Genomic DNA, 17,724 nt, shown 5'->3' on the forward strand with positions numbered 1-17,724 from the left:
TTTTCATACTTCATCTAATGCAGAAGGGAATCGAACATTTATATCCAATTTTATGCAAAAACATTAATTCCGATAATTTACATATTCATATCAGATCTCTGATTAAGAGAAATATTTAGATGTAGCAAATTATGACAGATATAAGTAAAATATTGACCCTTTGTGGGTAAGGTTGGCAGATGTATAGCATCTTCACAACAGATCTCGTGTTAGCAAAAATGTTTGTATGTGGGAAATTTGAGGAGATGGGTGGATGGATTTGGATGCTTATTTCGCTTTCTTTGAGAGTTTTGTTTTTCAAAATCTTGAGCCCTATGTATGGGAGGTACCAAAACATATGTTGCGATAACAGATCTTGTGTTGACGGAAATATTGAGATGTATCAAGTCTGAATGGAATCATATGTTATTTTCGCGTTGTAAGAGCTTCATGGATTCTCAAAATGACCCTTTGTAGGGGAGGTACCAGAAGGAGTGGACCGATATATCCCATCTTCACACCAAACCTTGGGCTAATTAAATATTGTGACGTAATTTAAAGAATACAGAATGTTTATATCCGTTTTTACGATCGTTTTAGTTATTTAAAATGTTTACCCTTTGTGGGGGAGGTGCCTTTATGGATACTCAAAAAGATTCTTGGTAGGTGAGGTACCAGAAGGAGTGGACCGATATATTCCATCTTCACACCACACCTTGTTTTAATAAAAATATTCGCATGTGTGTGATTTGAAGAGAACCGGATGCTAATTTCGGTTATTATGATCGTTTTGGTCATTCAAAATTTAAACTCTTTGTTTGGGAGGTACCAGAAGGAATAGTTCGATCTCTACCATCATAACAGATCTTGTGTTGATGGAAATATTGAAATGTGTGAATGGAATCAGATGTTAATTTCGGACAGATGTAAGGTTACAGTCAAATGGCATTAAATACTCAAACATTTCTTAAATAAGTAAGCAGTTAAGTCCGGCCGTGCCGAGTATCCTCCACAACTGCGAAAGTGAGATAACGGGCATACCCTAAACTTGTTTTTAGTAGTTTTTAAAATTAGTCGGTAGCTATGGCCTAATTTGTAGTAATGAATATTTCTGTAGTTTTTTTTTCATTTACATCCTATTTATTTTCAGGTAGTGATATAAGAACTCAATGCTTAAAACACATATTATATTTTGATGGGGAATTTTTGTTTTATACATTGTTCTATAAAATATAATTAATATAACATTAAAATAGGGTATGAGATTTACAGGTACTTTATTATATGAGAAGTTATTAAAAAAATTCACTATTAGAAAACTCATTTCTAAGGGAACAAAATATTCATAATTAAGAAAAGAAAAACTTTTACTAGTCTGTGGAATTTTATCCACAAAATTTACAAAGCAAATTTTACTAATTCACAATTTCAGTTTCTATAATACTTGTTGTACTTGTAACAGGTTTATTAGTTTTACTTTTTGAACATTCATCGGGATGCGCTTTCTTGCGATGATGATATAAATTAGAACTCATTCGATATGTTTTCGGACAATGGGGACATTGATACAAATTTTTGCCCTCGTGTGATGCCATATGTTCTCGCAAAACTTTGGGAAGTTTAAAAGATTTGTCACAAATTGTGCACTTGTGTTTTCGTCCGAGGGTATGTACTAATCGCTTATGACTATTTAAAGCACATTCGGATTGGTATTTTTTACCGCACTCGCTACAAATGTGTGTGGTTGATCCATCGTTATGACGAAACTGTTTGTGGCGTTTAAGACTTGTATGAGAATAAAGCTGGACACTACATTGATCACATGGCCACTTAGGTTTCTCAACACCCTGATGCTCCAATAGATGTTGTTTGAGAGCGTATATGCCGTGTATAGTCTTACCGCATAGCTCGCAAACTTTGTCGACGTTATGCACTAGATTTTCGTGTACTTTTTTACGTTGTTCCGTCGAAAATCCCTTGCCACATATGCTACAGGCGTACTCACGTTCGGTCTTGTGCACATCCATGTGTATACGCAACTTTGTTTTGTTCGGGAAACATTTTTGACATACACCACATTCAAATGGTCTAATTTTTCCCCTTTCGGAATGTAAGTCACGCATATGTTTGGCCAAGTTGCGACTATTTGTGCTGCATTTGCCACAAACTTTACACTTAAATGTGCTGGGATCAAGATGTAGCTGTATGTGTTCATAGACATCACACCGCTTGGAAAATTTGCGTTCGCAGCAAGTAATATAGCATTTCTGACCCGGATGGTGTATACGAAAATGTGTTCGCAGCAGTCCAAATGTGGTTGTAGTAATGGAACATATTACACATTCCAATGCTGGTTTCCACTTGGCAATTATTTCATCTATATTCAACTCTTCATTTGAATTGGAATCTTCTGCATCATGCTCTATGTTTTCTTTTTCAATTTTCCGATTTTGCTTTTCTTTTTTTGATATTGTATTCTTCCTGAGACTCTGTTTTCTTTTTAATTGCAGCGACACTTTATCGTCATCGATTCCTAAGCAACATTCATCTTCTTTAGAGTCATCCATTTGCCCTTCATTTGCTGTGCCATTTTCAATTGTTTGACTGTCCAAGTTGTTTTCTTCTAGGTCATTTTCACATTCATCATTTAGAGCCTCTCTTGCGATTTCCCTAAGACTTTCTTGTAAATCCTTATGTGCGTTTTGTATGACATTTTGGAATTCGTAGAAATCATTTATTGTATTCCAGCATGCAAGACAAACAACATTGGATTCTTTGTCATCCTCCGCATTTAAAAGCTATCAATTATAATTACAGATTATTTGGCAAGTTACTAAAGTAATAAGGCCCATAGGAACATACCACTGGATCGAAGTATTTAGATGTAATATCATAAAAGGCAGTTTCTCCACCACTTTTATGGAACAACTCTTTATACGCCGAAGATAAAGTAACACATAGACAGCAAAATTTTTCCTCGGACATGTTTTTTTATTTAGATTTCTTAAAAATAATTGACTTCGTTGAGATTAATAAATAAATTTTACTGTAAAAATTAAATTGGGTTAAAACTAAACATTACTGCGCATGTTTGTTTTGCAGTGAAGGGGTGGGAATATTATTGTAAACATAACATTTTCCATTTAAGGGTTACATTGTAACGTCGGAGTAATCCTAAGTAGGTCAAACATTGACATCAACATAGTTTGCTCATTCATGTGCTAATCTTTTCCAGCTGGCTAAGAAAAGCAGTATGAAAGCTAAATAACTCTCATGGAAGAGTATAGTATACAAACTCCACCACTCTGTGCTTCAAGATCTTGTATATTTATGCGTTTATATGCAGCATACAAAAGGGGATGGGATATATTTATCTTTATTTGAATATCGATTATACTTCATATCAGAACTAGTCTTAATCCATTTCCGATTAAAGATATGGGTATTATGGTATTATTTGGGTATTACAATTGCGTGTGTTTGTAGAAGAAAGTCCAAAGATAGGACATTGTATGAATATTCTTTAGGTTCTGTATATGATAAAAACAAGTAAAAAAGCTGTATGTTCGGCCGGACCGAACTTTGAATAAAAAAAATCGTTAAAAATTCTGTTAAAATCTTAAAATACCGAATGTTGCCGTTATATTAGGGTCTATACGACTACGTGGACCTGCATAGGCAACATTTGTCATAAGCTATTACAATATTCAAATGCGAAACTTGAAAAAAAAAACAAAATACCGAATATACGGAGGTAACATTATATGGGAACTATACCAAAACGTGGACCTGCACGAACAATTTTCTGACATAGGCTGTACTATCCATTAAGAACTTCAAATACCATACAATAATAACAATTCAATGTTTTTGCCTGTAGAACCTATCCAAATTTGAAACAATTCCGGTGAATAATGTCCTAAAATCATCAAAATACCACATATCGGAAGATACCATTATATGGGGGTTACACCAAACCATCTCAATCTAGAGAAGTATGGATTTCAAACTAAAGGATACATAAGCAGCATGTCATCATGGCTAGGCATATTAATGTCAAATTATAACGGCAGACGACAGCAGGATTCGAGTGCGTCTGGTATCACTTTATGATATGTCACAAAATATGCCATGCGAAGGCTTCAAGCTGCTTATATACCCTCACCTTAATTTATACCGTTGTAAGCAGAATTAACTAGGCTACCCCTGGTAAAAACTTTAAGCCAGCTTGGTGTAAACTCAAATTTCTTCCTAAAAATACCGATGTACATAAAGAGTTGTTTGGTATAAATATGTGGCATATTATAATTTAAACTCAATCGTGAATTTTTTGACTCCGAATTTTATACTTTGGCGAAATATAATTAAAAACAACCGATCATTTTAAAAATTTTACCACAGGAACCCCTTGGATTTCTAAGTACGATGATGTAAAGCTCTACTAGTGTCTGGGATATTTACAGTGTTTAAGAGCAACCAATGCGATATGGTTAATAGACCACCTATATACAGACCTGAGCACAGACAACGCGACCGAACCTCCTTTTAACATTTAAAGTCTTCAGTAGGTGGCCAGGGTTTGTAATTTGCGGCACTAGAGGTTCACACATCGTTACCCATTTTGCCTGGCTGGTCTTTTAAAGACTGGAAATACACCAGACACTAAGGGGACTTCAGAGACCTATAACTTCCCTGGAAATGTATACCGCTGTGCTCAAGACCCCGAGGGGAATCTGTGGTAAAATGTTCTGATCGGTCCGAGAGAGACTACACACAAACCTACGCCGTACTACGTTCATAAATATTAATACCCCGAATGTAAACACACACATATATTTTACAAAATAACTTTGTAGATTTTATTTATATAAAAACTAGTCCACAAATTTAGTTTTCACCGACAGTACGGATAATATCGGAATCGCCAGCATCGGTGATGGACATGGTGCACACACGGAAGTATTTACCGCAGGCAGTACCCAAATCGATATTGGTACCACTGTAGTGTTGAACTTCAGTCTTGGCCAACATGGCGTAGTATTCAATTTCAGATTTTCTATAAAGGAAAAAAAATAATATATTCGTTATTTTTACATGGCTTGCAAATGGCAAAGCTTATAGATGTTTTTAATTTTTCATCAGAAAGAGTCTCTAGTAAAATATGTTTCAACATAACATTGTCTGCATAATACATTCATCATAAAAAAATGATAATTGTCTTCGTTTGAAACTCAAACAACAACTTACTTCTATACAATTAACGCAACAGGAACCCGATGAAGTCTTGTAACACATTTCGAAGATGCTTTTGAATAGTATCTTGTACAATTCTGCACACGCATTAACAGAGAGTGCCTCAGCAACAACTACAACTGCATTTGCTTTATGAGGAATCATACTTCTCAGTCTCGCAAGACTCCATATGGTTCCCGCAGCACAATTGCACTTAGGTAAGTAGTGATTTTGTTCCAAATAACTTGGCAATCAAGTCTTTGATCCACTATCCAAATTTCTCACCTCAAGGCAGGAGTGTTGGTGGCAATGAGTACCAATTTAGCTTTGCCTTGACGCAAAGTCTTCAAGGTTTGTTTGTAACCCAAGCAGAATTTGCCAGATTTCATCACCAAAGCCAATTTGGAGTTGATGGAATCCAAAGCCTTTTTCTGTAATCGTATGAAATAAATAAGGGGTTAGACAATTCTCATAAAAACACGTGTAGAGTAAAAACTTACAGTCTTCTTGACGGCAACCATGTTGATTAGTTCTTATGTTTTAATTGATATAAAATCAATGACAGTTCTATTAAGAAAAAATAATTCATTATTTAATATATAATAAAACAAATACATTGTTTAGTAAAAAAAATGCACCCACCTCCAACGACGGATACTGGAAAAAGAAAGAAATAGTGCCTCGGCAACGGAAGTATAAATTGTCAAAATAACGCACAGTGTTGATTTTTGTTTGACAGTCCATTCCAATTTGCCAAAATTGACGCGCGACGTTATGCATGACGTACATACGTTCTATATTTTAAATGATAATATGCGCTTACACGTTTCCATGGAATAATATGAGATTTCGTTTGATAGTTTCTTTAAATGATTTGAACAAATTCAAATTTGAAAGAATGCATACTTTCATAAAATTTGTGTAGGAATAGATGCATCAACGCTTAAGAACATTAATATGTCAAAAAATTTGAAATGTCTCTTCAAATATAAGTAGATTTTTATTTTTTTTATAGCGCTTCCTTCGGAGGGTTTTAAACAATTTTTGCAAATTTAAACAATTTTTCATTCAATATTTTCAATTCCAAAATAGGCATGACAGTTCATTGTCCCAGCTAATGTTATGCCCGCTTCCTGTCAGAATTATTCAAATCAGATGCAAACAGGTTTTCATTTATTTAATATTTTTAAAATGAGTAAAAAGCACAAAAGATGTATGAAATACGTGGATTTTCTTTTTAAAAATGATACAAACTGTTCAATCTTTCAATTCCATGCCAAAACCGATAAATTTATTTAATATGCGCTCCGATATGTACCCCTCTTCCCATCATTGATTTTGAAAAAAAATGTTTTTATTTTTCAAAACAATCAACACATGAACAAAATTGATAGAAGTTTGGCACTCCCAGAAAAAATTTCAATCAGCTGGTAGCTCTACTTGACATTTTTATTGAGAACATGTGTTTTTGAAAAAATATTACAATTGGACAAATTTCAAAACAAAAAAAAAAAATGAACATGTATGCTCTGTTCCAGAACCTGCAAAAATATACTAATTTTAATTTATTTTATTATTATTATTATTATTATTATTTTTTGATATTTCAAAGAGAAAATCGATTATCATAGCAAAAAGTTTTACATTCTTGCCATTCTGGAACAGACCAATAACTCATGGTAGAAGAATACATGAATATGCATCATCGCATTTTTAAAATGTTTTGTTAAAAATAAGTTTTCTTATACGACGCAAATCGGAGGTTGTTATTTATAATATGCATTTTAAAAATTTTTGTCAAATTTCAATAATTTTTCATTCAACATTTTCAATTCCAAAATCGGTTTGACAGTTCATTTCCTAGCAGATGTGTCGATGCGACTACATGTGTTCTTATGCCATGCAATAACTGCACAATTCAAGGAAATATCATAATCCTTTTTTTGAAAACTTTATCCATATTGAAAAGAAAAGGAATAAAGCGATTATTTTATCTCAAATTCAAAGAAAAGGCGTTTTTTTTTTCACTTTGCTATTGTGGCATATTTTACCTTTTTAAAATGTAGGGAACAAATCCATTTTATCTATAAAACCAAATAAGGTCGATATGATCAATCACAACCAATACTGCAAACACTCAAAAATTTATTGTAACAATCCCAAATTCAGTTTCATTAAATATGGTGGTAAAAAGTAGGCATATGTTGCCAAGATAAAAAATAATACATTTTTGCCAAGTATGACACGAAAATAAAGGTAGATTAAAGCAACCTCCCAAATATTATTTTTGTGTCGCTCTAAACCCGTCAAAAAAAACTTAATAAAAATAAACTAAAATAGATTTAAATTCACATGGAATAATCATTTATATTTACAACCAAAGCTTAACCAGAGAGTTTGTTCAAATTCATAGGAGCAAGGGAAAATGCAACTATGTACTAGAGTCTTATTGTTTCAAATATGTTTTTATAGTACGCTTATATTGTTTATTTTAAACATTTCCACCAATTTCGTTTATTGGGGATGAACTAGAAAACATGAATGGAAAGTTTGGGGTTTTCACAAAATGTAATCCAAAATAGAAAGCCAATAGGTATGTAAAAATTACCTAGTAAAGTTCCCTGAGAAAATTTCACTCTTACGTTCAAATATTGCGGTAAACCCTAGAAAAAAGGCTGTTTGTAACAATGAATGCATTATACTTTTTAATTGTTGGGGAACTGAAATCAAAATTGTAATTTTTGTAGTGAAAAATAAGTTATTCATTGGAACAGAGCAATATTTTATTAAAAGCAACCTTAATTTATCCGTTTTGTGTATAGCACTGCGATATACGGAAACAGAACATGCTGCTTTTATTTTATTACATAAATTTCATTAACATTTCTCATTTTTATATAAAAAAACGTGTTTTTAACACGGCACAAACAGCTTCGAATTTACTATAAACGCAAAAAGTTATTTTGTTTTTGGAAATTTCTTTTCAATTTTACAGTATATCAATATTTTTGCAATTTCAATATTATTAAAAACATTTCTCTGTTCCAGAACTGCAAGAATGTAAAACTTGTTACTACGATAACCGATTTTTCATCATAATATGTAAGGAAATTGCAAAACTAGCAGATTCTTACAGGTTTTGGAACAGAGTACACGTATATGTTAGGACGCAAAAAAATTGCAATTGGAAGGTTGCAATGTTTGACCTGGACACTTTACTTTACATCTTTTTTAACCATTTAACTTATCAGTTAATTAAAAGTCTGCATGCAATATTTCTTAGAAATTCTAATACATTTTTCTATTTGTTTATTATATTGTTTTGTACCTATTTATATTAAATCGAATATACACAAAATACTAAAATGTTTCTTAAATATCATAATATATGTGAACATGTACCATTGCATACAACTAAAGAAAAATCCAAAAAGGTTATCTTAATAAGCTACCATTTAATGCCGTCATTATCTAAGGCATTTAATAAATCTTTAATATTACGATAACCTTGTGTGGGTTGTGTTCTTTCGAGATCTTCTTCGTTCGTCGTTATCAGAATGCTGCTCCAGCCAGCGTTACGTGCTCCCTCATAATCCATGGTGTACATATTTCCAATATGTAATGCCTCATTGGATTGTATATTGCATTTATTTAAGCAGGCGTCATAAATTTTCTTATGTGGCTTTTCAAAACCCACGTCATACGATGTCATTATAAAGTCAAATTTCTCATCCAAATTTACCTCTTTTAACACCTGCCTTAGGCTGGGGTCAAAATTGGATATTACACCGACTTTCTTGCCACTATTTCGCACCTTATCAATTAGTTCAACTCCGCCATCTATGTGACTATAACACTCCTTTGTACGATAGATTCGAACTAGTGTGTTTGCAACTTCTTGTAGTTTTTTAGGGTCGATGTCCGGCTTAACGCATAGAAAAATATTTTTTACAAGAGACGTCCACCATTCTTGCCAGGTGAAATTTGGCGTATTGTAACCCCAGTTCGGATGCATTTTCTTCATAGCTTTGAATTCGCGTTTGAAACACGCCTCCATGGCACTTTGGTCTATGTCGGTGACTCCCAGTTGAGCAGCTGTTTTGGCATATTGCACTGCAGGTGGTTTACTAAAACGTACCAATGTATCGGTGATGTCGAATGTTACCAAACGAAAACGTTTTAAGTTGTCTATTAATCTCGTCGTATTGGACATTATTTTGATTATTTTCCCCCGCTCTGGCTTTAAGTATTATGAAATCCTTTACTCTCCTTCTTCCCCATATGTCCAATTATGTTTGTTTACCTTTAGGTAGGTGTTCGTAAGTCTAAATTTGCCTAATTGATTACTCGACGCAAAAATGAGCGGTAGAAGTCGCATCAAATTGACACTACATTTCGGAAGATTTAGAAAAATGGTTGCATTAAAAGTACTCCCCTTTTCCTAATCATGCAGATCGTGTCATAAAATAATTAATTTTTAATAAGTATATCAACAAGTATCCTTTCCCAAAACAACAACTCATTTGATATTTCCATCAGAACTGTATGTCCCTATTTTACAACTGTGGTCGTTTTTACATAGCATAGAAACAGCTGTACATGCAGTTCAGTGTAGTGTCGCTCAGTTTATGCCCTAAACAATAGGAGTACTCGCTAATTTGCTGTTTGTGCATTTATTAGTATTTTTGTCAAAATTGTCATCAAAATAAAGCCTATTGAAAGATCATAACTAAAAATATATATATATCTGATCGTATTGCCGGATGTCGAAGGTAGTAGTTGCTGATTTCTTAGCGAAGAGGTACTAACAACTGGACAATGGATGGAGAAGAGGTTCCGTGTAAGAAGTCTAAATCTAGTACGGTATCCATAACACCAACTAAGGAAGATGTGGCATCTGACGATAAGGAGGGCAAAACGAAGGATGTAAATATAACCAAGACCACATCAGATGCTTCGTCACCAACCACAGCTGTTACTGCGAAACGTCCCAAAATCTCTTGTAAAAATCCCAAATTCAGTTACATTGAACCTGGTGGTAAAAAGTTTGTTTGGAAATCCTTAAAACAAATTGTTACACAAGAAAGATCATTACCATGGCCGGATGATGTTGTTTTGTGTATGTATAAAATGTGCCAATTGACTAGATATTATGATATATATGTATATACTTGTTGTGGATTACAGATAATTCTCTCAATGCGCCACCATCGTTAAAACCTGCCAAGAAGTATTCCGATATTTCCGGCTTGGAAGCACCTTATACTGACCCACAAACAAAGCTACATTATCACAATGCGGAGGAATTTCGTATCATAAGAACGTTACCATCCGATATTATACAAGGATATTTAGCACTCAGAGGTGCTACTAATATTGTCGGTTAATAATAAAATATATTACTATTAGAATAGGCAGTAAGGCGTAATAAAAAAGAATTTAAGTATTTTCCAAACAGAAGCAAAATCCATTATCTAGTGAGCCTTTGGCTTCAACAATTTAGGACATTTCATTCACAACATTTCTCTGATCTTCAACTAAATTTTTAATGGCATTTATTAATGCATATTGAAAATTGAAAGTAATTTGTCCTATATAGGTATGTAGCAACAACATTTTTCGATTGTTTTTTTCTTAGGTTTTGAAATTTAACTGAACAATACCATTTACTGTTGTCTTAATTTGAAAATAATTGAAATAATTTTTCGATTATCTTTTATTTTGTTGTATTAAATGAAATAATATTAAACTAAATTTATGAAACATAGAGTACACAAATAACATTCTCGTTGATTTAATGGATTAAAAAATGGTAATTAAAGCAAAGACTCCATACAATAGGGCACAGGGATAGGCGATCAAAACTTGTTGATGATCCATTGAGTAGGCTGTAACAAAAAGCTTAGATGCTGACAACGAGCACCATAGTATGCACACGCCAGCAACAATTAAACCGATTGTTCCTCTGAAAATGTAAAATATATATTAATAAATAATTCTTCGTCAATTTGTTAGCACATGTCCAGAATTATCTATTTGACATCGCGCCACTCTTTTAAACTAGGGCTTAAATTAAAATTTTACTGTATTTACTTACTGTATCGTTATCAAGACATTAACCCCTGATAACACCACCATGGGTAGTAAACAATAACCCAACACTGAGACAACTGCACCAAATGTTACGTTTGCTTGTGAAGCCATAAGGCTTAGCAAACAATAGAATGCAATACTACCCATAACTCCAATGCCATAAATATAAGAAAATGTCACTTTGCCACTCTGAAAGGAAAATTTAATGTGGAAAATTTTTATTTATTAAATTTGTTTCATTGTTGATCTCTAGCGAGGCACTTACCAAAAGTAAAAATCCACCCAATGCTAAACAGAAGACTAATGGTCCAGCCATGTCAGTATCCTGAAGTATTTGTTGATCGGCTCCACGCATGGGATTCAAAACAGCCAATGTCTGTCAATAAGAAAAAATTAAGTAAATACTAAACAATAAAAACCACGTAATCAAAAAAAAAAAAAAAAACAAAGTTTAGAAAATTGTCGGTTTCTTAAAATATTAAATAAGATCCTGGATAATAATGCAATTGCAATTTTCTAAGTCAATTTAGGCATTATTTAAATTCGTTAAGAAGAATCTAATGGAAACAATACACAATACAAACAATACAATAAAGGATCATATAACATTACTGTAAACAAAAGGAGCTGTCCAACAATGATTCATCATATCTAAGGTCTAGGTCCGAGATCCCTTTACATGTTTTCTATATTCAAATTTACCTTTTGAAAGATATGGTTAGGGTTTATGCCCAACTCCTCCAATAATGGAGGTTCATCTTCAAACTCATTTCCGGTATTGCCACCGCCTCCAGCTTTAAAGCCCTTATCGTTTTGATCGTATGGATTTGGTGCATAGGCATTTGGATCGTAAAATGAACTCATGCCACTGTTGTTGGTATTGGGATAATTCATATCATAATTTGGGGGTACATTTGTTGGTGTATTTTCAAAATTCTGAAAATTTCTGTAAGAAAAATACATTATAAATAACATAGTGTGAATGATGGCAACCACAACTTACAATTCTTGTTCGAACTCCGGCATATCAAAGTTGTATGAATTATCACCGCTCGTGTAGAAGTCATTGGGTCCACCAAAATTAGCCATTTTGTGATTGTTTATAGAATAACACCTTAAACTAAGCTTAGGAAAAGGAGGTTTTCCTTTTTATTTTTTTCTATTTCAATCAGAAATCCACGAAAGCAAACAAGAATTTGGATTTAGGGATGTCGAGGTCGACTTATAATTATGCATTTATGTGACGGATAACAAAGTGCTAGCAATTGCTTTGTCGGCGGCATGTTACTGAATCAGCGGCGTCATTTCGTATCATTCAGGGAGTTCACACATTGCATGTCAAAAAAAATGTTAAGAATCTAATAACGGGTTCATATATAATTGTGCACAAGATTGTTTTGGGATTGAATATATACCAAACATACTAAAAATAAATGAAACTATAATACAGCTTGAGAACAATATTATTGTTAATAGTTGATTATTAACAATCACGAAAATATATATACCAAAACGTGGACCGATATATCTAATTTATACCAACAATTCTAGACATAATACACATTTTTGTCCCAAATTTTGAAGCTCAAATTCTGTGGGCTGTATCATGATTTCAACACACAGACTGACATCGTTAAATGGACTTAGAATTTTATGGTGATTTTGAATATATGTACTTTATGGGGTCTACGACAAATATTTAGGGATGCTACAAACGGAATGACAAAGTTAATGCAAGTGTGTGATAGCAGGAATTATGAGTCATATGTAAAATTGCAATTTTGACATACACACCGAAATACACATGGATATCGCAGCAGATTCGCATTCCTTTTAGAGATCCATAATCTTTATGTACCATATTGTTATATGTTCCTGAAAAAAATCTTCAGAGTTATATTTATCAAATGAAAAATTTTCATAGAATAAAGGTGTGGGTACATAAGCAGTTTGAAGTTTTCGCATGATATATTTTGTGACACATCATGAAGAGATGCTAGAGTGACACTCGAATCCTGTCATCGTTTTTCATTATAATTTGACATTAATATGCCTAGCCATGATGCTTTTTATGTACCCACATCTTATGAGTCCATCCAGTGAACTGTCAAATCAATTTTGGAATTGAAAATGTTGAATGAAAAATTATTTAAATTTCTGAAAATTGTTTCCAAGCGTTGATGCATCTACCTGTATTCTTCTACCATGATACAACTGCAAGGACAATAAATAGGGTAGACAAAATGGTAATGTTTGTGTATGAAAAAATGTTCATCGTAATTTTCAATTGAATTGCTAAGTCATTTAAAGCGATTTAACGCAAAGATTTAAACAAATTGTTATTTACATTTATAAAAATGTATTTTTTTTTTCTTGAGTCACTGTACATATTTTTAGCACAGGTCACACGTGATAGGAAGTCATTAAGACAAACACAACGACGTGAAATGTACAACCTAAATAAACAAGGCCATGAAAATGACAACAAATTTTCTATTTACAATTTCTACGAAATATCTACCTTTTCGGGTTTTATAAACAAAAAATTGGGAAAAGGATTTGATTTCATACACAAATGTGCTGTTTCAATAGACTGCGTGTATTATCCACATGTGTGTATGTGTTATTTTTTTCTAAGATAAGACAAAGGAATACCGTTTCCATATCGTCTAAATCATTGTTTATTTCTTGAAACAATCTAATTTATGACTAACAAAACATTACCTACCTGATATCGAAGCATTAAATTTCTACCTGAATATCCTTGAAATATCAAAAAGCGAAGAGATATTTGTGTAAACTCATTCAAGCGCTGTACAGCTCATTTATGTGGTTAATTAATGAATGTCAACAATGACTTCGAGTTTCATAGGCATGCATGGGATCATAACTCGTATGTATGTATTTGTGTGTGTTTTTATATAAAATAAATTAATGATTTATATTGGTTTGGGCTTCCGATATGAATACAAAATAATTGCCACCAAAAAATCTATATTAAAAATATATTGTTGTTTATAAAAATGGCTTTTATCGGGATATTAAAGGTGAGAATACATGAAATGCTTTTCTGACTGGCTTCTTCGGAAAACATCAAGAACAAAGGGCTGAAATCGAACTAATTGAACCTAAAACTTCTACGAAGAAACTAGCCGATGACTTTAACCAGTCAAAAAAGCCTTTTATGTACTTTCACCTTTACTTAGCACAGTAAAATTAGACCTTATCTTCAAAATGGAATAAACTGGAAAATCCAATCCATTCTGTGATGCTTTGGGGTTTTAACCCATATGTTGTCATTATTCAATACCTCAACAAGCTGGCGATGCCTCTGTCATTCAAGAGAGTGCCAAACAATCATAAACCAATGACACGACCAAACATGAAATTTTCTAATAATATCATGTTACAATTTATGAGTGGACTGTCACTCTATTAGATTTTATGCAGATGCATGTATATGTGTACACATGTCTGCACGAAACAAATTTTGTGGAAATGTCAGTTAAGGCCAACACATAACATTTCAATTGATTTTCAAAGAAAAGCCACTTGAAAATTTGGAACTTTTGGGTGAATGGGGCAAGTACTTGTGACCATTGGACATGTATATTCATATGTCCATATGAACGAACATACATATCGACATAGAAATACTGTACACTTACATGCACTACATACATTCTTGATTAGAAATGCAGACAGGCATCAAGGGCACGTTTAATCTCTCTCTCTCGCTCTCTCATTTCAAAATCACCACAAACACTTAACACAAATTTTCCACATCAGTTGCCCACGATGATAACAATTCCCAAAGTTTTTTTGGTGCAAACCAGCAGAACAAATGGGTTCTGTGTGTGTGCGTGCGCCCGCTGGTACCTGTGGCCTGCCGTCAAGTCGTTAATCTTTGCTCGTAGTTAGCTGACTTGGGACAAGGGAAGCGTCCGTTACTAGACGTTATGAATGAGGAGTCACCTTTAACAAGCAACAACACCACGATCAACAAAACAGAGTCATAAATTTTAAGCAATGGGCTATTGTATGCCGACACAAGTTGTTTGTGTGCTTTTTTTTGTAGAACTGTTGCATTCTTATGATCTTATAAAATGCTGGATTGTTTGTGACCATTTGCGCAGAAAAAAAAGAACATGACAAATGTTTAGCCCGTACATGCGTTATAATTTATTCATATAAATATAAGGGTTTTTAATAGTACTAGGTTGTATAAAAATCCTTTTGGACACATATCTATGGAATTTTCATTAAAATTCCAGGTTTAATAGGGTTGCACTTAGTGGGCTTAAAAATCCCGTATATATGTTAGAACCATGGCAAAACAATAAATGTAAATTCATTTGCTAAATTTAATATGACAGCTCTTTTCGGACGAAATCATGGTAAAATTAAGAAGGTAATTTCAAAAAAGCATTCTTATCTTTGCATTTTCTGTAATTTAGCTTGCCAAATTTTACTGCATGGAAAGCAGGTTCCCATCTCCGTTTTGTGAATGTGCAATGGATTTATAAATATAAATTTTGACAATGAGATATTGTCAAATGAATAATTTTGAAAAAATTGTAAACATATGATGGTATGACTTTACCTTCTTAATTCTACCATGCACGAACTCGACCTTGTCATTTTTTAAATAAAATCTATTTTCATATCTTAAATATTTTCGTTTGAGTGGCAGATTTTACAAAAATAATAAATAATCATTTATTTTCACATAAAATCATATACGTTCCATATCTTAGGAATACTGTACGTTTAATTATCTGTTCTTGGACTTAAACATATAAAGATAAAGATTTCAACCGCTTCATCTTAAGCAAACGTTTTCGGTGATGTTAGTTCTTGTCTAGGCCTCGAATTATGTTTTACTTAAATCCCCCCTTTAAGGATAAAACCCCCCGAGATCCAAGCTGAAAAAAGCTTGCCAAAACTTTCAGATTATAAAACGAAATCTTACGCTGACAATTTTCTGAAAATAAGAGATGGCAATCAAAAAATATTCGTTGGAAAATAAATGTAAATTTCTTACCAGCGGTACGTTAATACTTAAGGAAGAACTACAAAATATACACATGACAATGAAGGAACAAAAAATAAAAAAAATGATATCGTAAGATAGCATGAGATTACCCATAATACAATAGGTAGAGCTACTAGCTGATTACAATTTTTTTTTCTGAAAAATAAAAACAAAATACTTTCATAATCAAGACGCGAAGACGCGTACATTGCGGGACGGTCTCTGAAGCTATTCGCAAGTTTTTTTTCCATGCAATTGAGAGATCGAACAATTTAGATCATATTTTTGAAAAAAAAATCCAGGCATTTCATTCATTTTTTGCGCTTTTTACTTGATTTTAAAAATGAGGAAAATTATGGAATAAGTGAAAACAACTTGTTTGCATGCTAATTTGACAGGGCATAGCCTCAGGGCTGTAATTCTGCAGTTTTACGAAGCAGTTCTCCTCCTTATTGTACCATGAGATTACCTTGGTGTACCATGGTAATGTCAGAAAATTTCATGTACAGGTCCACGACATTATATAGTTCCCATATATTCGCTATTTAGACCATTTTATCAACACTTTTCACCAGAATTATTTCAAATTCGAAATTTGGAATTGACCATGGGTACTGCTTCCTCCCTACGGTATCACCAAATGTTATGTAATTTAATGATTTCAGCATTTAGCTTTAAAGAAGAAAAAGACTAATTTGTCTGGTAAGAATTTGTCAACTCTCAGTAAAATAACTGTCAAAGATTCTTTCTTTAACCGATTTTGTGCTAACAGACACTTCCGATAACAATATGCTATTATTATTATTATTCTTATTGTTATTATTATTATTATTATTATTATTGTTATTATTATTATTGTTATTATTACTATTATTATTATTATTGTTATCATTATTATTATTATTATTATTATTATTATTATTATTATTATTATTATTATTTCTATTGGTAGATCGTAAGACCCTATCATACCAAATGTTTTTTACATATGTAATATCCAATTTTCCATATGTAGTAATACAAGTAATACATGGACGACATTTCGGTTGTGAAATACATGAGTAAAGTACGTGCGTACTTTTTTGATCACAAAAATCTATCGGAAATATATAATTAATTCAAACGTGTTTTGGGTTTGTTGTGTAAAAATATAAAAAAAATTCATGGTTTGTGTCAGAACCTGTATGAATCTAATTTTGCATCTAATTTTTCCGATATCATAGAAAAAACTTTTACACACTTGCAATTCTGGACCAGACCATAAATTTGCGGTAAAAATTCATTTACAAAGTATTATGATTTTTTATAAGCTCCAATACAATCACAATGTAATCAAGGGGCATAAAAAACAATGCAAATGTGTGATAGTAAAAATTATGAGAAAT

At 32.7% G+C, this 17,724-nt stretch overlaps 5 protein-coding genes across 5 annotated transcripts; 1 reads left to right on the plus strand and 4 right to left on the minus strand.

Annotated features, from left to right (window-relative positions):
• Positions 1 to 1,227: 1,227 nt before the first annotated feature.
• On the minus strand, positions 1,228 to 3,035 carry LOC131806498 (zinc finger protein 501-like). The gene is made up of 2 exons (XM_059130635.1): positions 2,842 to 3,035; positions 1,228 to 2,777 (listed from the first exon to the last, which is right to left on the minus strand). The coding sequence occupies exons 1-2, from the start codon at positions 2,962 to 2,964 to the stop codon at positions 1,395 to 1,397; spliced, it is 1,506 nt and encodes a 501-aa protein (XP_058986618.1). The 5' UTR covers positions 2,965 to 3,035; the 3' UTR covers positions 1,228 to 1,394.
• Positions 3,036 to 4,812: 1,777 nt separating this feature from the next.
• LOC131806495 (large ribosomal subunit protein eL30-like) lies at positions 4,813 to 5,941 on the minus strand. The gene is made up of 4 exons (XM_059130629.1): positions 5,854 to 5,941; positions 5,712 to 5,778; positions 5,497 to 5,642; positions 4,813 to 5,035 (listed from the first exon to the last, which is right to left on the minus strand). The coding sequence occupies exons 2-4, from the start codon at positions 5,730 to 5,732 to the stop codon at positions 4,867 to 4,869; spliced, it is 336 nt and encodes a 111-aa protein (XP_058986612.1). The 5' UTR covers positions 5,733 to 5,778; positions 5,854 to 5,941; the 3' UTR covers positions 4,813 to 4,866.
• Positions 5,942 to 8,613: 2,672 nt separating this feature from the next.
• LOC131806508 (rhythmically expressed gene 2 protein-like) lies at positions 8,614 to 9,559 on the minus strand. The gene has a single exon (XM_059130648.1). The coding sequence runs from the start codon at positions 9,422 to 9,424 to the stop codon at positions 8,660 to 8,662; it is 765 nt and encodes a 254-aa protein (XP_058986631.1). The 5' UTR covers positions 9,425 to 9,559; the 3' UTR covers positions 8,614 to 8,659.
• Positions 9,560 to 9,815: 256 nt separating this feature from the next.
• On the plus strand, positions 9,816 to 10,836 carry LOC131806509 (INO80 complex subunit C-like). The gene is made up of 2 exons (XM_059130649.1): positions 9,816 to 10,330; positions 10,399 to 10,836. Exons 1-2 carry the CDS (start codon positions 10,030 to 10,032, stop codon positions 10,596 to 10,598), a joined length of 501 nt encoding a protein of 166 aa, XP_058986632.1. The 5' UTR covers positions 9,816 to 10,029; the 3' UTR covers positions 10,599 to 10,836.
• A 73-nt stretch (positions 10,837 to 10,909) lies between these two features.
• Positions 10,910 to 12,567, minus strand: LOC131800595 (protein YIPF5 homolog). Its single transcript, XM_059130647.1, has 5 exons — positions 12,308 to 12,567; positions 12,007 to 12,250; positions 11,570 to 11,680; positions 11,309 to 11,493; positions 10,910 to 11,176 (listed from the first exon to the last, which is right to left on the minus strand). Exons 1-5 carry the CDS (start codon positions 12,391 to 12,393, stop codon positions 11,014 to 11,016), a joined length of 789 nt encoding a protein of 262 aa, XP_058986630.1. The 5' UTR covers positions 12,394 to 12,567; the 3' UTR covers positions 10,910 to 11,013.
• Between the last annotated feature and the right edge of the window lie 5,157 nt (positions 12,568 to 17,724).

The sequence above is a fragment of the Musca domestica genome, unplaced genomic scaffold (assembly GCF_030504385.1).
Source record: "Musca domestica strain aabys unplaced genomic scaffold, Musca_domestica.polishedcontigs.V.1.1 78, whole genome shotgun sequence".
NCBI classification, from domain to species: Eukaryota; Metazoa; Arthropoda; class Insecta; order Diptera; family Muscidae; genus Musca; species Musca domestica.